This window comes from Engystomops pustulosus, chromosome 10 (assembly GCF_040894005.1).
Source record: "Engystomops pustulosus chromosome 10, aEngPut4.maternal, whole genome shotgun sequence".
In the NCBI taxonomy this organism is placed as follows: domain Eukaryota; kingdom Metazoa; phylum Chordata; class Amphibia; order Anura; family Leptodactylidae; genus Engystomops; species Engystomops pustulosus.
The window spans coordinates 104,289,597-104,313,029 of NC_092420.1; the positions used below are offsets into that span (position 1 = coordinate 104,289,597).

The following is a 23,433-nucleotide window of genomic DNA, read 5'->3' on the forward strand; positions in this document are numbered from 1 at the left end:
GTATGTGCCAGTACAGGTATCAGTGAGGGTGTCGCACCCCCACCCTCTGGTTAGTTTATAGGGACTAGTAATAAGGACCAGGAGAGGTAAGTGATATTACTGTACATGGAGAATGTGTGGCAGTAACTGTACCATCATCTCATAGACACTGGAATCCATGCTAAGGGCAGCCAGACAAGGGAAGCCAGTGAACGAGGAAGAAATGCCTCCGCCAGTGGCTTTTGGGAAGTCTCCAGGACGTGCCGAAGCCTCACCAGGAGACACAGCTCCTAAGGAAGAGCCAAGTCCAGCCACAACTCCGCCGGCCGGCCACCAAGAAGTGTCAGCCCCTGAGGAGCCGAGCGAGGATGGTAAGACTAGAGCAGCCTGCTCCTTACATATAATGTCAGTCTCACACCAGGCTGTCCAACAGCGATATCTCAGCGTCTTATTATTTCACTACAGGCACAAAAACCCTGCTGAGGGCGAGACAGAGGGAGTACAAGATGGCGGCGCTGAGAGCTAAGCAAAGCGGAGATATGGAGAAGGCCAGGGAGTACATAAAGCTTGTTAAGGTGTGGATTAGGTTGGAGGTTCTTGGAGCTGGGACCCCCCACTAATCTATGGAAAGTTTGCCTCACCAATGTGAGTTTCTGTTCCGCTTATTTTAGAAATTCAGCAACGTTCTCGAAGCCTTGGAGAGCGGGCAGCCCGTGGATCTCAGTCAGATGCCCCCTGCTCCTAGTGGTAAGTCGCAGTAATGCCGACACCAGACCTGAGCAGAGCCGCAGAAATAGTGGAATTGTAAAGCATTTGTCTCTTTTAGATGACAGTGTAAAGACCCCTGAATCTCCAGAGCCCCAAACATCCATCCCTGCAACAACTCAAGGTAAGAGGCGCCATTCAGGGGGGGGCGTCAAGTGTCGGACCCGATCTAATACTGATGACCCACGGTAGGAATAGATAGACCATATAAAAGCCCTTGCAGGAGGTTAATGATATGGGGGGGGGGGAGTGTTTATAGCACGGCTACTGACCGGTTCCCATCTTCTCGGTGCTGCAGCAGCCCCGGCTAGTTCTGTGTTGCAGGCTCTGCAGCAGAGAATGGAGCGATACAAGTCTGCAGCACAACAAGCCAAGAGCAACGGGGACGACCGAAAAGCCAGGATGCATGAGAGGATTGTCAAGGTATGGGGGGACTTCATCGTTATGGGGGCTCTACTAATAGGATACACCTTGACTGTCGGGATTCCCATTAATCCTCCTCGTGGGGGTCTTCATGCAATGTTGCTGATACTTGATGTTGGGGAAGGGGAGTTAGACTTAGGGAATTGTATTCTGTCATAATCTTGTACACATTTATCCTCATCTGACTGTAGATGCCCCTCTAACACCCCCCCCCCCCTTTTAGTATATGTGTGCACTCACACAGACTAAAGCTGTGTCTCGGGCCAAACAATAGCTGCTCCCTCTTGTTATGGTCCACAAAGAATTAAAGAAATCTGCCATACAGCGTGAAAACCCCCAAAATTAGCAATTCATAGACAGCGACTGGGCGCATAAGTCTCAGGGTTCACAGGACCAACTTTGACCCTAAGCGGCACCTGATGAGGTCAACAGAGGCTGCCGTGGTACAAGTACTTATATTATTTGTGCTTTCATGGGCCTCGGCTTCTCTGAGGATTTCCAGAATTCCTAAAAACCCCTTAAAGAAAATCTACCACCAAAATCAAGCGTGACAAACTCATAGATTCAGGCACCAAGACTATTTGTTATCCAAGGCCTCCTTCCTTGTAAAATCAAATTTTATAATTATGCTAATGAGTCAGAAGTCAGCCCCTTCATGTTGTAGCATCACAGGCTGTTACACTGTGCAGCAGCACTCCCTGTCATATATCTGTCTGCAGCAATACCAGGACGCCATCCGGGCACAGAAAGCGGGGAGACAGGTGAATCTGGCAGAGCTGCCCGTCCCTCCAGGTAAACGTTACACAGTTATATAAAATCAGTAAGAATCTGTCGTTTTTGGATGATCTTGTCTTTCTTTTTTGTTTGTGTTTAGGTTTTCCTCCTTTTCCGGGTATGGAGACCGCAGAAGGTGAGGGAAGTCTGGAGAAAGCGCTGGAAACGGCCAACAAAATAGCAAATGCCGACGAAGAAGAAGAAGCCGAGGATGAAGCGGATGAGGTGGGCGGACGTCTCTTCTAAATATTCAAATGTTGCACAAATTCCCCAGAATTCCCCCTTCCGGAGTATTACTGCGAGGAGAGTGTGGTATTTGGGGCACCACTACTGGACCAGGGCAGCGGCACTACACTCGCTGCACCGAAGGGGACACTGGTCAGATTTTTATTTAAAAAAAGGTCTGAGCCTTAATGTACAAACCGGCTGCGTCCTGAAAGGGTTAAGCTTCCACTCTCATTGGGTAACTAAGGTCTCTAATGCTTAATTTCTCCTGTGGGGGCGCTACAGAAGAATGAAAAACTTGCTGACTGGTTACGCACAGATTACAACTTCAGGACCCCCAACTACCAGTCTAGGACCCCCCTGTCTAAAGTGTCACCCACATGTTCTGGAATAAGATGACACCTCTCCTTTCTATTACTCTCAGGATGAACAGCCGCCAAAGAAACCCGTCCACCCAAAGCCACAACCAGCCGCAGCAGTGCCACCACAGGAGCAGAGCCGCAAACCCAAAGGTGCGGGATTGTCTCCAGAGAACCTACCCCCGGCAGGTAGGACTGAAGGTATTCATGGCCCCCTGCGGTGTCTGTCCCTCCTGCCCCCTGCCCCCCCCCCCCCTGCGGTGTCTGTCCCCCCTGCTCCCCCCCCCCCCCCCCGCCCAGTGTCTGTCCCTCCTGCCCCCCCCCTGCGGTGTCTGTACCCCCTGCCCCCCCCCCCTTGCTGTGTCTGTCCCCCCTGCTCCCCCCCCCTGCGGTGTCTGTCCCTCCTGCCCCCCTCCCCTGCGGTGTCTGTCCCTCCTGCCCCCCTCCCCTGCGGTGTCTGTCCCTCCTGCCCCCCCCCCCCCTGCTGTGTCTGTCCCCCCTGCTCCCCCCCCTGCGGTGTCTGTCCCTCCTGCCCCCCTCCCCTGCTGTGTCTGTCCCCCCTGCTCCCCCCCCTGCGGTGTCTGTCCCTCCTGCCCCCCTCCCCTGCGGTGTCTGTCCCTCCTGCCCCCCTCCCCTGCGGTGTCTGTACCCCCTGCCCCCCCCCCCTGCGGTGTCTGTACCCCCTGCCCCCCTCCCCTGCGGTGTCTGTACCCCCTGCCCCCCCCCTGCGGTGTCTGTACCCCCTGCTCCCCCCCCTGCGGTGTCCGTCCCTTATCATTACTATTTCAGTACAAGAGCAGATGGAGTTCTTGGAGAACCGGAGACGACAGTACAGAAAAGCCGCCCTACAAGCCAAGCAGAAGAACGACCTAGAGCTAGCCAAACAGCACATGAGGGTAGCCCACGTCCTGCAGACCTCCATAGACAAACTCAAGGGTGGAACAATGGTGGACGTTACAAAGGTTAGAACATAGAGGTCCGGCATTTCACATATAATTTATGATACTCCAGAGCTGCACTCACTATTCTGCTGCTGGTGCAGTCACTGTACATACATGACATTACTTATCCTGTACTGATCCTGAGTTACATCCTGTGTTATACCCCAGAGCTGCACTCACTATTCTGCTGCTGGTGCAGTCACTGTGTACATACATGACATTACTTATCCTGTACTGATCCTGAGTTACATCCTGTATTATACTCCAGAGCTGCACTCACTATTCTGCTGCTGGTGCAGTCACTGTGTACATACATGACATTACTTATCCTGTACTGATCCTGAGTTACATCCTGTATTATGCCCCAGAGCTGCACTCACTATTCTGCTGCTGGTGCAGTCACTGTGTACATACATGACATTACTTATCCTGTACTGATCCTGAGTTACATCCTGTATTATACCCCAGAGCTGCACTCACTATTCTGCTGCTGGTGCAGTCACTGTGTACATACATGACATTACTTATCCTGTACTGATCCTGAGTTACATCCTGTATTATACTCCAGAGCTGCACTCACTATTCTGCTGCTGGTGCGGTCACTGTGTACATACATGACATTACTTATCCTGTACTGATCCTGAGTTACATCCTGTATTATACCCCAGAGCTGCTCTCACTATTCTGCTGCTGGTGCAGTCACTGTGTACATACATGACATTACTTATCCTGTACTGATCCTGAGTTACATCCTGTATTATACCCCAGAGCTGCACTCACTATTCTGCTGCTGGTGCGGTCACTGTGTACATACATGACATTACTTATCCTGTACTGATCCTGAGTTACATCCTGTATTATACTCCAGAGCTGCACTCACTATTCTGCTGCTGGTGCGGTCACTTTGTACATACATGACATTACTTATCCTGTACTGATCCTGAGTTACATCCTGTATTATACCCCAGAGCTGCTCTCACTATTCTGCTGCTGGTGCAGTCACTGTGTACATACATGACATTACTTATCCTGTACTGATCCTGAGTTACATCCTGTATTATACCCCAGAGCTGCACTCACTATTCTGCTGCTGGTGCGGTCACTGTGTACATACATGACATTACTTATCCTGTACTGATCCTGAGTTACATCCTGTATTATACTCCAGAGCTGCACTCACTATTCTGCTGCTGGTGCAGTCACTTTGTACATACATGACATTACTTATCCTGTACTGATCCTGAGTTACATCCTGTATTATACCCCAGAGCTGCACTCACTATTCTGCTGCTGGTGCAGTCACTGTGTACATACATGACATTACTTATCCTGTACTGATCCTGAGTTACATCCTGTGTTATACCCCAGAGCTGCACTCACTATTCTGCTGCTGGTGCAGTCACTGTGTACATACATGACATTACTTATCCTGTACTGATCCTGAGTTACATCCTGTATTATACCCCAGAGCTGCACTCACTATTCTGCTGCTGGTGCAGTCACTGTGTACATACATGACATTACTTATCCTGTACTGATCCTGAGTTACATCCTGTATTATACCCCAGAGCTGCACTCACTATTCTGCTGCTGGTGCAGTCACTGTGTACATACATGACATTACTTATCCTGTACTGATCCTGAGTTACATCCTGTATTATACCCCAGAGCTGCACTCACTATTCTGCTGCTGGTGCGGTCACTGTGTACATACATGACATTACTTATCCTGTACTGATCCTGAGTTACATCCTGTATTATACTCCAGAGCTGCACTCGCTATTCTGCTGCTGGTGCAGTCACTTTGTACATACATGACATTACTTATCCTGTACTGATCCTGAGTTACATCCTGTATTATACCCCAGAGCTGCACTCACTATTCTGCTGCTGGTGCAGTCACTGTGTACATACATGACATTACTTATCCTGTACTGATCCTGAGTTACATCCTGTATTATACTCCAGAGCTGCACTCACTATTCTGCTGCTGGTGCAGTCACTGTGTACATACATGACATTACTTATCCTGTACTGATCCTGAGTTACATCCTGTATTATACTCCAGAGCTGCACTCACTATTCTGCTGCTGGTGCAGTCACTGTGTACATACATGACATTACTTATCCTGTACTGATCCTGAGTTACATCCTGTATTATACCCCAGAGCTGCTCTCACTATTCTGCTGCTGGTGCAGTCACTGTGTACATACATGACATTACTTATCCTGTACTGTACTCCAGAGCTGCACTCACTATTCTACTGCTGGTGCAGTCACTGTGTACATACATGACATTACTTATCCTGTACTGATCCTGAGTTACATCCTGTATTATACCCCAGAGCTGCACTCACTATTCTGCTGCTGGTGCAGTCACTGTGTACATACATGACATTACTTATCCTGTACTGTACTCCAGAGCTGCACTCACTATTCTACTGCTGGTGCAGTCACTGTGTACATACATGACATTACTTATCCTGTACTGATCCTGAGTTACATCCTGTATTATACCCCAGAGCTGCACTCACTATTCTGCTGCTGGTGCAGTCACTGTGTACATACATGACATTACTTATCCTGTACTGATCCTGAGTTACATCCTGTATTATACCCCAGAGCTGCACTCACTATTCTGCTGCTGGTGCAGTCACTGTGTACATACATGACATTACTTATCCTGTACTGATCCTGAGTTACATCCTGTATTATACTCCAGAGCTGCACTCACTATTCTGCTGCTGGTGCAGTCACTGTGTACATACATGACATTACTTATCCTGTACTGATCCTGAGTTACATCCTGTATTATACCCCAGAGCTGCACTCACTATTCTGCTGCTGGTGCAGTCACTGTGTACATACATGACATTACTTATCCTGTACTGATCCTGAGTTACATCCTGTATTATACTCCAGAGCTGCACTCACTATTCTGCTGCTGGTGCAGTCACTGTGTACATACATGACATTACTTATCCTGTACTGATCCTGAGTTACATCCTGTATTATACCCCAGAGCTGCACTCACTATTCTGCTGCTGGTGCAGTCACTGTGTACATACACAACATTACTTATCCTGTACTGATCCTGAGTTACATCCTGTATTATACTCCAGAGCTGCACTCACTATTCTGCTGCTGGTGCAGTCACTGTGTACATACATGACATTACTTATCCTGTACTGTACTCCAGAGCTGCACTCACTATTCTGCTGCTGGTGCAGTCACTGTGTACATACATGACATTACTTATCCTGTACTGATCCTGAGTTACATCCTGTATTATACCCCAGAGCTGCACTCACTATTCTGCTGCTGGTGCAGTCACTGTGTACATACATGACATTACTTATCCTGTACTGATCCTGAGTTACATCCTGTATTATACTCCAGAGCTGCACTCACTATTCTGCTGCTGGTGCAGTCACTGTGTACATACATGACATTACTTATCCTGTACTGATCCTGAGTTACATCCTGTATTATACCCCAGAGCTGCACTCACTATTCTGCTGGTGCAGTCACTGTGTACATACATGACATTACTTATCCTGTACTGTACTCCAGAGCTGCACTCACTATTCTGCTGCTGGTGCAGTCACTGTGTACATACATGACATTACTTATCCTGTACTGATCCTGAGTTACATCCTGTATTATACCCCAGAGCGGCACTCACTATTCTGCTGCTGGTGCAGTCACTGTGTACATACATGACATTACTTATCCTGTACTTACTCTCGGAGCTGATATATTCCAGCATGCCCTGATCACCTTAGCTATGAGTTGGTTTGCGTTCTTCCAGAAACCCCCAGCAGACTTGTGACTGTTGCTCTGGAGACCTGACCGGCTATAAGTCAGTATTGGACAAGTAATACAATAGTTTGATGCATATTGGATGATGAATCCTGTTGCGTTCTCCCAGGTCCCCCCTCCGCCTATGGATGAGGACAGTGACTTTGTTGTGGTTGAACATGAGGACAGCCGGCCGCCGCAAAACTCGGATGACGTTTATGCACAGTTAATAAAGCTTCTTCAAGAGCAAAACGAGGTAAAAGACCCTCTAAATGCCTCTCCGGACCCCTCATTGCGAGGTGCAGTTCTGTCCTCGATGCTACATTTGGGAGCAAGAATACCTGTAACTTTTACTATAACTGTGAGTCCCCCCAGGAAAGTAGAAACCTCACTGAGATGCTGGCAGAATGCTCCTGTATCCACTGGACTCATAGTTACTGTGTCATTTACCAAAAAAGGCACGGTCATGCCCCAAAAAGTTTTGTAGAGTAGAAAAGTGTTGTTCCCATAAAACCTCCTTAATCTGAATAAATGTTATTTTCCCTTTAGAAATGTATGAGATATTCTAAGCAATTTACACACATGGGAAATGTTACAGAAACCACAAGGTGAGTCCCTTAAATTGTGATATTTCTATCATTGTGTGATGGGTCGGGCTCCTGAGGCCTCTCACCTGCAGTTAGTGGCACAGCGCCCTCCATATAATTGTGGCTGTGGCTGGTGCTGCAGCTTTAAAGGGCTCCGGTCACTTATGATTAGTTAGTACAGCACAACTATCCCTATATTGTGCCACAGCTTGACTCACTATCTATAGCAGTGCTGGCTAACCTATGGCACTGGTGGTGGAGGTGGCACTCTGAGCCCTTTCTGTGGGCACTCAGGCCATCACCAGAGATGACTCCAGGTATCTTCCTGCAGTCCCAGACAGTCCAGGACTTGCTGTGCACAGAGCTATTATAAAGTGACCGCTGTACCTGGGACTATTTTCTGCTTTATTTGTGTCCTCAGGGGCTGGTATCAATGAAAACTGTGACAGAGAAGGGAGTATAAATCACAAATTACATTTCTGTGTTGGCACTTTGCGGGTCTTTGTTGTAGTTTGGGCACTCGGCCTCTAAAAGGTTCGCCATCACTGATCTATACCATTGACCCTACGTGAGTCCAATCACGTTTCTCCGAGCTGTTACTGGCACATTCATGCTCCAAATCCCCTCATTGAAGAGAATCCCTGTGGAGGGGTGAGACCATTTCCCTTCAGCGCGTCAGATACAGCCAGTGTCTCTGACCCCCTGCTCACCCCTCCCTCAGGAATTCTCTTCAGCCAGTCAGATACAGCCAGTGTCTCTGAACCCCCTACTCACCCCTCCCTCAGGAATTCTCTTCAGCCAGTCAGATACAGCCAGTGTCTCTGACCCCCCTGCTCACCCCTCCCTCAGGAATTCTCTTCAGCCAGTCAGATACAGCCAGTGTCTCTGACCCCCCTGCTCACCCCTCCCATGAGAATTCTCTTCAGCCAGTCAGATACAGCCAGTATCTATGACCCCCCTGCTCACCCCTCCCTCAGGAATTCTCTTCAGCCAGTCCGATACAGCCAGTGTCTCTGACCCCCCTGCTCACCCCTCCCACGAGAATTCTCTTCAGCCAGTCAGATACAGCCAGTGTCTCTGACCCCCCTGCTCACCCCTCCCTCGGGAATTCTCTTCAGCGAGTCAGGTACAGCCAGTGTCTCTGACCCCCCTGCTCACCCCTCCCACGGGAATTCTCTTCAGCGAGTCAGGTACAGCCAGTGTCTCTGACCCCCTGCTCACCCCTCCCTCAGGAATTCTCTTCAGCCAGTCAGATACAGCCAGTATCTATGACCCCCCCTGCTCACCCCTCCCTCAGGAATTCTCTTCAGCCAGTCAGATACAGCCAATGTCTCTGAACCCCATGCTCACCCCTCCCTCAGGAATTCTCTTCAGCCAGTCAGATACAGCCAATGTCTCTGAACCCCCTGCTCACCCCTCCCTCAGGAATTCTCTTCAGCCAGTCAGATACAGCCAGTGTCTCTGACCCCCCTGCTCACCCCTCCCATGAGAATTCTCTTCAGCCAGTCAGATACAGCCAATGTCTCTGAACCCCCTGCACACCCCTCCCACGGGAATTCTCTTCAGCCAGTCAGATACAGCCAGTCTCTCTGACCCCCCTGCTCACCCCTCCCTCGGGAATTCTCTTCAGCGAGTCAGATACAGCCAGTGTGTGAATGATGCAGCAGAGCCCCTTGTGAATCGGGAAGCTGTGAGGCCAAATGAGCTCGAAGAACATGGACATGCGTAGATGGCGAAACTTCAGGAATGGGGAAAAACGATACAGGGATAGTTGTGTAGTTAAGTTTAACTGACAGGTTCCCTTTAAGCAGACGAGGTATTGAGCTGCAGTACCAGGCACTACCACACTACAAGGATTATACAGAGGATTCTGCTGGATCGTGATCTCCTCCTCATTTGCTTTTATCTTTGATTCAGATTTGAAAAAATGGCAGAAGATTGTATGAAAAACTGTGAGATTCTGCATTTATCACAAGCGCAGGGCCTGGACCCCCCTCCCTATCACTTCGAGGACAAGACGCTGAAGATTGTCAGGTATAGACCATGATGCCTCAGCACAGCACCCACTACATGAGGACACCCCCTCTTTACTGTCACAGCTGCAGGTTGTGCATGAGGGGAATAATTTGGGGCTTGCTCCGGGGTTTGTGCACTTTCCCCCCTTCATTTTATATTCCGTGCCGTGTAGCAGGAAGTGGGGAAAATATTCTAAATGCATTTACCCCCCCCCCCCCCTCTCCTTTATTCTTTGCTTCGATCAGGGGGGTTCTCCATTTATATCGGTTCTGTTGGTATTTAATACATTGGGGGGGGTTCATTCCTCGCTGCACCGAGCTGTGGGATGAGCGGTCTTTTTCTTTGCTACATAATGATGAATGATGGACGTTTCTGACATTTGGGTTACCTGTTACCTATTACCTGTTCTGAGGTCCTGCTGCAGGAATAAGCGATGAGACATTTTGGGATGAGGCGATGATGTAGAGTTATAGAGCGGAGCCGCAGTTATCACCTGTTCTGAGGTCCTGCTGCAGGAATAAGCGATGAGACATTTTGGGATAAGGCGATGATGTAGAGTTATGGAGCGGAGCCGCAGTTATTACCTGTTCTGAGGTCCTGCTGCAGGAATAAGCGATGAGACATTTTGGGATGAGGCGATGATGTAGAGTTATAGAGCGGAGCCGCAGTTATTACCTGTTCTGAGGTCCTGCTGCAGGAATTATAGATGAGACATTTTGGGATGAGGCGATGATGTGGAGTTATGGAGCGGAGCCGCAGTTATTACCTGTTCTGAGGTCCTGCTGCAGGAATTATAGATGAGACCTTTTGGGATGAGGCGATGATGTAGAGTTATAGAGCGGAGCCGCAGTTATTACCTGTTCTGAGGTCCTGCTGCAGGAATAAGCGATGAGACATTTTGGGATGAGGCGATGATGTAGAGTTATAGAGCGGAGCCGCAGTTATTACCTGTTCTGAGGTCCTGCTGCAGGAATAAGCGATGAGACATTTTGGGATGAGGCGATGATGTAGAGTTATAGAGCGGAGCCGCAGTTATTACCTGTTCTGAGGTCCTGCTGCAGGAATTATAGATGAGACATTTTGGGATAAGGCGATGATGTAGAGTTATAGAGCGGAGCCGCAGTTATTACCTGTTCTGAGGTCCTGCTGCAGGAATAAGCGATGAGACATTTTGGGATGAGGCGATGATGTAGAGTTATGGAGCGGAGCCGCAGTTATTACCTGTTCTGAGGTCCTGCTGCAGGAATAAGCGATGAGACATTTTGGGATAAGGCGATGATGTGGAGTTATAGAGCGGAGCCGCAGTTATTACCTGTTCTGAGGTCCTGCTGCAGGAATAAGTGATGAGACATTTTGGGATAAGGCGATGATGTAGAGTTATGGAGCGGAGCCGCAGTTATTACCTGTTCTGAGGTCCTGCTGCAGGAATAAGCGATGAGACATTTTGGGATGAGGCGATGATGTAGAGTTATGGAGCGGAGCCGCAGTTATTACCTGTTCTGAGGTCCTGCTGCAGGAATAAGCGATGAGACATTTTGGGATAAGGCGATGATGTAGAGTTATAGAGCGGAGCCGCAGTTATTACCTGTTCTGAGGTCCTGCTGCAGGAATAAGCGATGAGACATTTTGGGATAAGGCGATGATGTGGAGTTATGGAGCGGAGCCGCAGTTATTACCTGTTCTGAGGTCCTGCTGCAGGAATTATAGATGAGACATTTTGGGATAAGGCGATGATGTAGAGTTATGGAGCGGAGCCGCAGTTATTACCTGTTCTGAGGTCCTGCTGCAGGAATAAGCGATGAGACATTTTGGGATAAGGCGATGATGTAGAGTTATGGAGCGGAGCCGCAGTTATTACCTGTTCTGAGGTCCTGCTGCAGGAATAAGCGATGAGACATTTTGGGATGAGGCGATGATGTAGAGTTATAGAGCGGAGCCGCAGTTATTACCTGTTCTGAGGTCCTGCTGCAGGAATAAGCGATGAGACATTTTGGGATAAGGCGATGATGTAGAGTTATGGAGCGGAGCCGCAGTTATTACCTGTTCTGAGGTCCTGCTGCAGGAATAAGCGATGAGACATTTTGGGATGAGGCGATGATGTAGAGTTATGGAGCGGAGCCGCAGTTATTACCTGTTCTGAGGTCCTGCTGCAGGAATTATAGATGAGACATTTTGGGATAAGGCGATGATGTAGAGTTATGGAGCGGAGCCGCAGTTATTACCTGTTCTGAGGTCCTGCTGCAGGAATAAGCGATGAGACATTTTGGGATAAGGCGATGATGTAGAGTTATGGAGCGGAGCCGCAGTTATTACCTGTTCTGAGGTCCTGCTGCAGGAATAAGCGATGAGACATTTTGGGATAAGGCGATGATGTGGAGTTATGGAGCGGAGCCGCAGTTATTACCTGTTCTGAGGTCCTGCTGCAGGAATTATAGATGAGACCTTTTGGGATGAGGCGATGATGTAGAGTTATAGAGCGGAGCCGCAGTTATTACCTGTTCTGAGGTCCTGCTGCAGGAATAAGCGATGAGACATTTTGGGATGAGGCGATGATGTGGAGTTATGGAGCGGAGCCGCAGTTATTACCTGTTCTGAGGTCCTGCTGCAGGAATAAGTGATGAGACATTTTGGGATAAGGCGATGATGTAGAGTTATGGAGCGGAGCCGCAGTTATTACCTGTTCTGAGGTCCTGCTGCAGGAATAAGCGATGAGACATTTTGGGATAAGGCGATGATGTAGAGTTATAGAGCGGAGCCGCAGTTATTACCTGTTCTGAGGTCCTGCTGCAGGAATTATAGATGAGACATTTTGGGATGAGGCGATGATGTAGAGTTATAGAGCGGAGCCGCAGTTATTACCTGTTCTGAGGTCCTGCTGCAGGAATAAGCGATGAGACATTTTGGGATAAGGCGATGATGTAGAGTTATGGAGCGGAGCCGCAGTTATTACCTGTTCTGAGGTCCTGCTGCAGGAATAAGCGATGAGACATTTTGGGATAAGGCGATGATGTGGAGTTATAGAGCGGAGCCGCAGTTATTACCTGTTCTGAGGTCCTGCTGCAGGAATAAGCGATGAGACATTTTGGGATAAGGCGATGATGTGGAGTTATGGAGCGGAGCCGCAGTTATTACCTGTTCTGAGGTCCTGCTGCAGGAATTATAGATGAGACCTTTTGGGATGAGGCGATGATGTAGAGTTATAGAGCGGAGCCGCAGTTATTACCTGTTCTGAGGTCCTGCTGCAGGAATTATAGATGAGACATTTTGGGATGAGGCGATGATGTAGAGTTATAGAGCGGAGCCGCAGTTATTACCTGTTCTGAGGTCCTGCTGCAGGAATAAGCGATGAGACATTTTGGGATGAGGCGATGATGTAGAGTTATGGAGCGGAGCCGCAGTTATTACCTGTTCTGAGGTCCTGCTGCAGGAATTATAGATGAGACCTTTTGGGATGAGGCGATGATGTAGAGTTATAGAGCGGAGCCGCAGTTATTACCTGTTCTGAGGTCCTGCTGCAGGAATAAGCGATGAGACATTTTGGGATGAGGCGATGATGTGGAGTTATGGAGCGGAGCCGCAGTTATTACCTGTTCTGAGGTCCTGCTGCAGGAATAAGCGATGAGACATTTTGGGATAAGGCGATGATGTGGAGTTATGGAGCGGAGCCGCAGTTATTACCTGTTCTGAGGTCCTGCTGCAGGAATAAGCGATGAGACATTTTGGGATAAGGCGATGATGTGGAGTTATGGAGCGGAGCCGCAGTTATTACCTGTTCTGAGGTCCTGCTGCAGGAATAAGCGATGAGACATTTTGGGATAAGGCGATGATGTGGAGTTATGGAGCGGAGCCGCAGTTATTACCTGTTCTGAGGTCCTGCTGCAGGAATTATAGATGAGACCTTTTGGGATGAGGCGATGATGTAGAGTTATAGAGCGGAGCCGCAGTTATTACCTGTTCTGAGGTCCTGCTGCAGGAATAAGCGATGAGACATTTTGGGATGAGGCGATGATGTGGAGTTATGGAGCGGAGCCGCAGTTATTACCTGTTCTGAGGTCCTGCTGCAGGAATAAGCGATGAGACATTTTGGGATGAGGCGATGATGTAGAGTTATAGAGCGGAGCCGCAGTTATTACCTGTTCTGAGGTCCTGCTGCAGGAATAAGCGATGAGACATTTTGGGATAAGGCGATGATGTAGAGTTATAGAGCGGAGCCGCAGTTATTACCTGTTCTGAGGTCCTGCTGCAGGAATTATAGATGAGACCTTTTGGGATGAGGCGATGATGTAGAGTTATAGAGCGGAGCCGCAGTTATTACCTGTTCTGAGGTCCTGCTGCAGGAATAAGCGATGAGACATTTTGGGATGAGGCGATGATGTGGAGTTATGGAGCGGAGCCGCAGTTATTACCTGTTCTGAGGTCCTGCTGCAGGAATAAGCGATGAGACATTTTGGGATAAGGCGATGATGTGGAGTTATGGAGCGGAGCCGCAGTTATTACCTGTTCTGAGGTCCTGCTGCAGGAATAAGCGATGAGACATTTTGGGATAAGGCGATGATGTGGAGTTATAGAGCGGAGCCGCTGTTATTACCTGTTCTGAGGTCCTGCTGCAGGAATAAGCGATGAGACATTTTGGGATAAGGCGATGATGTGGAGTTATGGAGCGGAGCCGCAGTTATTACCTGTTCTGAGGTCCTGCTGCAGGAATAAGCGATGAGACATTTTGGGATAAGGCGATGATGTGGAGTTATGGAGCGGAGCCGCAGTTATTACCTGTTCTGAGGTCCTGCTGCAGGAATTATAGATGAGACATTTTGGGATGAGGCGATGATGTAGAGTTATAGAGCGGAGCCGCAGTTATTACCTGTTCTGAGGTCCTGCTGCAGGAATAAGCGATGAGACATTTTGGGATAAGGCGATGATGTGGAGTTATGGAGCGGAGCCGCAGTTATTACCTGTTCTGAGGTCCTGCTGCAGGAATTATAGATGAGACCTTTTGGGATGAGGCGATGATGTAGAGTTATAGAGCGGAGCCGCAGTTATTACCTGTTCTGAGGTCCTGCTGCAGGAATAAGCGATGAGACATTTTGGGATAAGGCGATGATGTGGAGTTATGGAGCGGAGCCGCAGTTATTACCTGTTCTGAGGTCCTGCTGCAGGAATAAGCGATGAGACATTTTGGGATAAGGCGATGATGTGGAGTTATGGAGCGGAGCCGCAGTTATTACCTGTTCTGAGGTCCTGCTGCAGGAATTATAGATGAGACATTTTGGGATGAGGCGATGATGTAGAGTTATAGAGCGGAGCCGCAGTTATTACCTGTTCTGAGGTCCTGCTGCAGGAATAAGCGATGAGACATTTTGGGATAAGGCGATGATGTAGAGTTATGGAGCGGAGCCGCAGTTATTACCTGTTCTGAGGTCCTGCTGCAGGAATTATAGATGAGACATTTTGGGATGAGGCGATGATGTAGAGTTATAGAGCGGAGCCGCAGTTATTACCTGTTCTGAGGTCCTGCTGCAGGAATTATAGATGAGACATTTTGGGATGAGGCGATGATGTAGAGTTATAGAGCGGAGCCGCAGTTATTACCTGTTCTGAGGTCCTGCTGCAGGAATTATAGATGAGACATTTTGGGATGAGGCGATGATGTAGAGTTATAGAGCGGAGCCGCAGTTATTACCTGTTCTGAGGTCCTGCTGCAGGAATAAGCGATGAGACATTTTGGGATGAGGCGATGATGTAGAGTTATGGAGCGGAGCCGCAGTTATTACCTGTCGTCATGTCGCTCTTCTCTTTCCGCAGAGTTTTCTCAGAGCTCAGCAGCACAGAGATGTTACTCATTATAGTTCGAGGTATTAACCTCCCGACCCCGTCAGGTGAGGCCTGTGCCCCCCTGTGCCCCCCTCGTCCCCCCATCGTCATCTCTATGTCATCACTCACCACTTCCTTCCGTGTCTCCCCTCCAGGGATGGCCCCCAATGATCTGCATGCATTTGTCAAGTTTGAGTTTCCCTATCCAAGTACGGTAAGAGAAACGTTGCGATTGTAGCTGCATCTGCGGCGCCCCCTATGGCAGGACTAACAAATAACACTTACAATTTTTTTGCTTTGCAGGAACAGCCTCAGAAGAATAAAACGTACGTGGTGAAGAACACAAACTCTCCAGGTGAGGTTTATCTTTAGATTTATGGGGGCGCAGCTGTGGGGGGGGGCGCAGCTGTGGCGGGGGCGCGCAGCTGTGGGGGGCGCGCAGCTGTGGGGGGGGGGGCGCGCAGCTGTGGGGGGGCGTAGCTGGGGGGGGCGCGCAGCTGTGGGGGGGCGTAGCTGTGGGGGGCGCTGCTGTGGGACTATAGGACTATCGGAAATAGAAAAAGAACAGGAGACAGGAGCGCCCGGTGTGTAGGTTATTCCAGGTTGACTGATTTGTGCAGTTTTCGTGTAGGTTTTTTTGGTTGTGCAGGTGGCCGGTACAGCAGGTTTTGGTAATGGGAACGATCCGCAGCCGTCAGGAGACTCTGTGTGAATACCGACAAAGCCTATTGGGGTTAGTGAATTCTTCCACTATGGGTTTCTCTTGGATTTTCCAGTTAAACCTCAGATGTTCCAGCGCGATTCGTTACGACAATATTTTTATTAACCCTAAGTATAAACATATTTTAAAAATATTTTATAAAAGCAGGAATATGGTAAGACGCGTTTTGGATCCGCTCCGGATTCTTCATCAGTTACATTACAAAACCTCCATTCATGGTTTGTATGTAAAGAGAAGATTTTTGGCGCGTACGTATTCCGGTAACAGATAACCCAACAGAATAGATTACTGAATAAACGATACGAACCATAGTAAACTTTACAGAATATCTAAAATTTGTGTCCTTATTTAAAATTAGTAACAATACATGGGAAAAAAAAGTACAAAATAATTGTATACTTAAAGGAATCTTCCATGTCATGTGATGCAGGATGAAGCAAACACCCTGAGATGCTGCAGCTGCACTGATGCAGGATCAGATCTTGGTTAATCCCTGAGCTGAGAGGTTTTGCTGATAAAACCGATGTAACATTATGATAATGAAGCTCTGTGGCTTCCGTGGCTGCTCTGCCGCTTGCTTTGCCGCTTCTCATAGCAGGAGAGTTTCTCTCTGATTGCATCATCATCTCCTGCACTTCTCTTCCTGCCAGACAGAATAATCAATCCTTGCACCATCCCCCAGCTCCTGTGTAAGAGCGATCCAGCTCAGGTTGATTAGTGCTTGACTAGTCATGCTTTACTTGGCAGCCATTTGTAATTAAAAGCTCCCGTGTCTGTCCCAGCTTTCCCAAGGTCCTGAATGGTATAATTGTTTTTTCAACAAAACCCCTCAGCTCAGGGATTAACCAAGATCTGATCCTCCATCAGTGCAGCTGCAGCGGTCTCAAGGTGTGATTGCTTCATACTGCATCACATCACATGGAAGGTTTTTGTTTACGTGCGCTGGATTACCGTAAGAATAAGCGGCTTCTATACGTGTACCTGATGGCTTTATGTACATGTGATGGACAATGATGCTGATGATAAGGGGATCAGTAAGGGTTAATATAGCGAATACCCTAATGTCACCTATGAGTCTATGTGCTTCCATGAATTGTATTTTGGCTGGTATTGGGCTATAAATGTATATCTGCAGATGCAGCGACACCCAGATCGTTCCGTCACGTCATTCCGTCCGGTGGGTTTTGGGGTTTTTAATTTATAAATCCAGAAGATTTCCCTTCCCTTCAGGATTTCAAATCTACTGGAGACAAATTCCCCACGTGGTCCATAGGTGTAACATTATGTCTCGTCATGTTCCGTGGCTTATGTAAAGGCGCTGGGTGGTCCTGCCACGATATATGACAACCCTATACATCTCCGGTCGTGTTTGATGCTTTCACCTTTTTGGTTTCTTGCTGTGGTCTCTGGCGCTTTTTCTGTGTAGTTTGGGGATACTCGGCGCTCGTCTTTGTTGTGAAGTCTTCTTTACGTGAACTGTAGGTTTTTTCGAGGATTTTGCGGTGTTTGAGCGACGGCTTCTGTTCTGTTCCGGTGATGACTCTTCCTTCCGGCAGGTTGTGGCTTTTTGCTTGGCATTCATGACCATTTCTTTTGGATATTTTTTAGTGGCTTTTTGTATGTCCCGATGTCTGTGCATCTCCCTTATCCTCTGGTGGATTTCACTGCCAGTTTTTTGATGATTACTTCTAATAGCTGTTTATGGCGACCGTTCTAGATTTCGGTGATCATTCTATTACCCGTGTGTCCAATTATCAGGTCTAGGAATTCGATTTATCTTTTTTAAGTTTTATTCCCCATTTATTATTATTAATTTTATGGAAGTTTCTGTTAAGTGAAACCTGATCCCCTTTCCATATTAGAAACGCCTCCTGTATATATCTATATCTACAGCCCCCTATAAATCTTAATCATTGCTAGTTATCAAAATTTGGGTTTTTGCAGCCGCTTTCAGTTTGATATCTAATAACTGATGGACACAGGAATATTTCAGGACTGAGATGAGGTTTATTGTACTTACAGAAAACGTGCAATAACAACATGTGACCGGTGAAGGTCTGGGCCCTTATCATTTGTTTGATTTGAATCCTCCGAACTACTTGTTACTGACTGAAGCACTAAATTGGTTTGGTGACCTCATTGGGGGACATTTACTATGGCGTTTCCGGCAGTTTTGTGGCGCTCTCACCGCATGTTCTGCTCTCCGACCTATTTAGTAGCTGGCGGCGCCAGAAAAAATGACTTTTTCCACCTGCTCCGATTCTTCTCCAAAAAGGGGCGTGGCTTTGGCGGAGTGGAACACAATTAATATTTGTCGCAGCCATTCTGTCCCAGGGACAGAAAATGGTCAGAAATGCATCAGCACGTCCCCACAATATAAAATGTGCATCTTCTGGTCAGTTTCCACTGTGAGGAACATAGGAAGGAAATGGAAGAGCACGGGGACAGTTCTTGTTAAGCCAAGAAAGATATCAGAGGGGCAGAGAAGAAGAAGAATGATAAGAAGAGTCCAGGACAATCCACAGACCCCTCCAGAGACCTGCAGCATCATCCTGCAGCATCATCCTGCAGCAGACGGTGTCCACAATACAGCGCACTCTGCACCAGGAGAAGAGCGATGCGAAAGAAGCCGTTTCTGCAGGCACGCCACAAACAGAGGCGCCAGAGGTATCCAAAAGCAGATTGGGAAAAGACGTTTCACCTTGGTAGAAGGTCCTGTGGATTGATAAAACAAAGATTGAGATGTTTGGTCATACAAAAAGGCGGCCGAAAAACACAGCACTCCAAGAAAAACACTTGCTACCCTGTAAAATTTGGTGGAGGTTCCATCATGCTTTGGGGCTGAGGCCAATGCCGGCACGGGTATCTTGTTGAGAGTCGCATGGATTCCCCTCAGTATCAGCAGATCCATGAGAATAATGTTCAGGAATCAGTGATGAAGTTACACAGCAAGATAATGATCCAAAACACCGAATCCACCCGGCGTCATGCAGAGGAACAATGACAATGTCCTGGAACGGCCAGACCCGAATATCATTGGACATCTGTGGGATGAAGCGCTGTCCATGCTCCAGGATCCATGAAAACTGCAGGAAGCGACAGGAGGATCTGCTAAATGTTATGTCCCTCTTCTGGGGGGGGCCCAGACCTTTGCACCGGTCACATGTTGTTATTGCACATTTTCTGTAAGTACAATAATAGTGGAAGAATTCACATCCAATAGGGTATAGGACTAAAAGAGTAAAGAAAAATGACCAATCCTATGTTATGCCCCCCCCCCTTATTTCTTCTTTTGTTTGTTTGTACATAAGTAACAGCGATAATTCCCTCAGGATTATATAGTTAATTCATTCACTTCTCTGCCAACAGGATAAAGGGCTGTATGCAAATGAGCCTGAGGGGCTCCAGGCTCCATTCACACCCATGTTATTTGCATACAGTCCTTCCTTGGGGCCATTTTAAGCAAAAATAAAGCTTGATGATATATTTGTTCTTTGCTTGTCGGAGAAGAAGCTGAGACTCCCTATACAAGTGAAGGAAGAGGAAGGAGACTTCTGCACAGCGATACCAATGGAGTACACATTGAGCTCCCTCTAGTGGTGGTAACTGAGCCACCAAACCATGAACATTGCCCTTAATGGATTTTTCTTTTCTTCCTTCAGAATATGAACAGTCATTCAAACTGAACATTAACCGCAACCACAGAGGCTTCAAGAGAGTGGTGCAGGCCAAGGGCATCAAGTTTGAGATCTTCCATAAGGGGTGAGTGTGCATATAGATGGAGGCGATATACAGCACCGTGCAAAAGTATTTGGCCTCCTTTTCTAGCTTTTTCCACATTTCAGGCTTCAAACATAAAGATATAAAATTGTATGGATACAATTACACACGGGGGATTATAATCATCATCATTCATCATTCGGACTTTGTATCCTTCATAGACTGAACTTCTGGAGGGAAAGTAAATATAATATCCCCCCCCCCCCAATGTTCAGGTTATTATTTTTTACAAAAGTTTAAAATATCCAATAAATTTCGTTCCACTTCACAATTGTCTCCACTTGTGGAACTTTACTATTTTTTTTCTACATTTCAGTCTTTAAACAAAGATATAAAATTGTAATTTTTTTGGTGAAGAATCAACAACATGAAGGAACCAACCAGGCACCACCCCCGCTGTCACACATGGCGGGGGGCACCATCCCCGCTGTCACACATGGCGGGGGGCACCATCCCCGCTGTCACACATGGCGGGGGGCACCACCCCCGCTGTCACACATGGCGGGGGGCACCACCCCCGCTGTCACACATGGCGGGGGGCACCACCCCTGCTGTCACACATGGCGGGGGGCACCACCCCCGCTGTCACACATGGCGGGGGGCACCACCCCCGCTGTCACACATGGCGGGGGGCACCACCCCCGCTGTCACACATGGCGGGGGGCACCACTCCCGCTGTCACACATGGCGGGGACCACCATCCCCGCTGTCACACATGGCGGGGACCACCATCCCCGCTGTCACACATGGCGGGGGGCACCACCCCCGCTGTCACACATGGCGGGGGGCACATGGTTTGGGCTTTTCTTCAGCGGGGGGGTGGGGGGGGCAGGGGGGAATGGAGCCAGATTCCGGACCATTCTGGAAGAAAACCTGTTGGAGTCGGGAGAAGACCTGAGACCGGACGGAAAATTCATCTTTCAACAAGACAAAGATCCCAAACATAAAGCAGAATCTGCACTGGAAGGTTCCCGAATAACCGGATCCAGGTGTCAGAACGAGTCACATCCAGACCCAAATCCAATCCCAGACGCTTCATCCGACCTGTTACCAAGGAGGAATGGGAAGAATCTCAGCCTCTCTGATGGAGACCTGATCCCCCGATGCCTGCAGCTGTAACCACAGCCACCGGGGGCGCTACAGAGCATTGACTTTTCTACCTTTTGCCAAATTTCAGGCTTCAAACATAAAAATATAAAATTGTAATTTTTTGGTGAAGAATCAAGGAAGGGGGGGGGTGAATACTTTTGCGTGGCACCGCAGGTAGATACGTCTGTCGCCGTATACATGACTTGTATTCTATCTTCTGACAGAGTTTTCTTGCTGAAGAGCGATAAACAGATCGGTACGGCCACCGTGAAGCTGGACAAGCTGGAGACGCAGTGTGAAATCCGGGAGATTGTGGAGGTGATTACTTACTTTACCTATAAAACCTTGCCCCATTAAAGGGGGTGATGTCTGGGGCTCCGGATCCGCCCTTTGGGGGGACAGTGACTGGGGACTTGTTTTTGCCAGGAATGGGCCTTCATCCCATGTTTTTTTGTGGTATATGACATGAATGTGACTCTTCTGCTTATAAAATCCCTTCATTCCAGGTGTTTGATGGAAGAAAACCAACAGGGGGTAAGGTAGAAGTAAAAATCCGGCTACGAGAACCCCTCAATGGGCAAGACCTTCAGACGGTGACAGAGAAATGGCTGGTGATGGATCCAGTTACAAGGAAGGTAATTAACCTTGATTATTAAAGCAATGAATGTGACTCTTCTTACACTGTCGCTGCGCTGTCAGAGGGGAGGGGCTGTCTCCCTCCTTCATCTTTTGTCCTCCGTTATGTAGTAACGTATTTCTACACCCAGCACTGGCCACAAGGACCGTCCTATAATAAAAGGGTGGGACACAAAATCTTCTCTCACATTGTTCTAACCAGAACCTAGACGCAGTCCTTGGAGTTAGATGAATTTGGTATAGGATCAGTTTTTTAGACCGCATTAGTTTCTCGTTGTGCTGTAATCTGGTGTTATTTATTACATAGTGAAATGCGGTGCTGAAGAAGAGGACGGGAGCGATGAAGATGCTGCCCCTTCTACGCCCTCGACAGCCCCGCAGGATGAGAGAGGAGTCGCATACCAAAGGATCTGCCCCCCAGCATCACGTGCGAGGAGCGCCGCCTCGATCCACGGATCACATCAACTTATCAATACGTCTGCTCCACCTGAATAACACGGCTTTGCCTCTCGCGAACCTCTGGCTTTTCAGATGTTGAATGTAAATGGGGATTTATATTCTCAGAGGAAGGAAATCCAGAATGCACAGCGACTAACCCACCACAAGCCCACCACACCTCGTCCTGCAGGGATTGTGCGTGGATTTGCTTCTGGTGCTTAAATGCTTATTCCTCCCCGATCCGCATCGCTTCCTGCACATACATGGCGGACGTGTAAGCACGGCACAGACTGTGACAACCCTGGGACTAGATCACCCACCCTTGTAGTAATCACCCAAGCATGACTGCTCTAGCAGGGAGGGCTCTGGTCCTGCAGAACGATTGTCAACCTTCCCCTGTAAGTGCCTTTAAGCGATTCAGTCTGTAGACTGCGGCTCATCGATTTCCGTCACATGTTTCCAGCTATGTCTGTTCTGTGTGCCTTTTAAAGACGGGCTGTGTATCGCAAAACTGCAACCCCCAGCATGCCCAGACTGTGAATGTTAGTTTGGAGCTGTAGTTAAAGGGGTTGCCCAACGCTGGGTAGCTGATCTTATCAGTGGTGGTCTGAATAGGGGTAATGGACAATCCCTTTAACTGTTGTAAAACTGCTGTAGTTTTACAAAAGTTAAAGGGATTGTCCCTTGCTGGCCATCGGGTAGGTGAACTGATCATTGGTGGTCCAAAAACCAGGGCTCCCATTACCCCAAACAGATGGCACAGTGGTTTGAACTTGCTTTCACACTGGGAATGGGACCCCCATCAATTAGATATGAGATCTCCCCTAATAGGTTGGAGACCACTGTTCTACAATGAAGTCAAGCAAGTTATATGCAGATTAACCCTTTCCGCAGGCCTCCGCCATTCTTTCTTCTTACTTTCCCCCCATCGTTGCGATGTTTGTGCCATGCGTATATTGTACGTTGTTCAGACTGTTAAAGGAAGCCATTTTTTCCCCTCTTAATTTATTCCCTTCCAGGATGGTACTAGCGTCTACGGAGATGTCGTATGTAATGTACAGTAAATAAACGGGAGACCTGGCACCTTC

At 48.2% G+C, this 23,433-nt stretch overlaps 1 protein-coding gene across 3 annotated transcripts in view; it reads left to right on the forward strand.

Moving 5' to 3' along the window:
• Positions 1 to 23,433, forward strand: part of CC2D1B (coiled-coil and C2 domain containing 1B) — a 42,396-nt gene extending 18,963 nt beyond the window's left edge. The window contains exons 7-25 of one of the 3 annotated variants that reach the window (XM_072128838.1): positions 146 to 350; positions 445 to 554; positions 651 to 726; positions 806 to 868; positions 1,043 to 1,167; positions 1,887 to 1,959; positions 2,042 to 2,166; positions 2,591 to 2,726; positions 3,315 to 3,487; positions 7,398 to 7,523; positions 7,817 to 7,875; positions 9,772 to 9,888; positions 15,673 to 15,746; positions 15,837 to 15,895; positions 15,985 to 16,036; positions 20,065 to 20,164; positions 21,496 to 21,589; positions 21,778 to 21,906; positions 22,215 to 23,433. In XM_072128838.1, the coding sequence (XP_071984939.1) occupies positions 146 to 350; positions 445 to 554; positions 651 to 726; positions 806 to 868; positions 1,043 to 1,167; positions 1,887 to 1,959; positions 2,042 to 2,166; positions 2,591 to 2,726; positions 3,315 to 3,487; positions 7,398 to 7,523; positions 7,817 to 7,875; positions 9,772 to 9,888; positions 15,673 to 15,746; positions 15,837 to 15,895; positions 15,985 to 16,036; positions 20,065 to 20,164; positions 21,496 to 21,589; positions 21,778 to 21,906; positions 22,215 to 22,217 (1,899 nt within the window). In that variant the 3' untranslated portion in view covers positions 22,218 to 23,433. Of the gene's footprint in view, positions 1 to 145; positions 351 to 444; positions 555 to 650; positions 727 to 805; positions 869 to 1,042; positions 1,168 to 1,886; positions 1,960 to 2,041; positions 2,167 to 2,590; positions 2,727 to 3,314; positions 3,488 to 7,397; positions 7,524 to 7,816; positions 7,876 to 9,771; positions 9,889 to 15,672; positions 15,747 to 15,836; positions 15,896 to 15,984; positions 16,037 to 20,064; positions 20,165 to 21,495; positions 21,590 to 21,777; positions 21,907 to 22,214 lie in introns of those variants that run through there. The other 2 variants (XM_072128839.1, XR_011850475.1) reach the window with 2 other exon arrangements.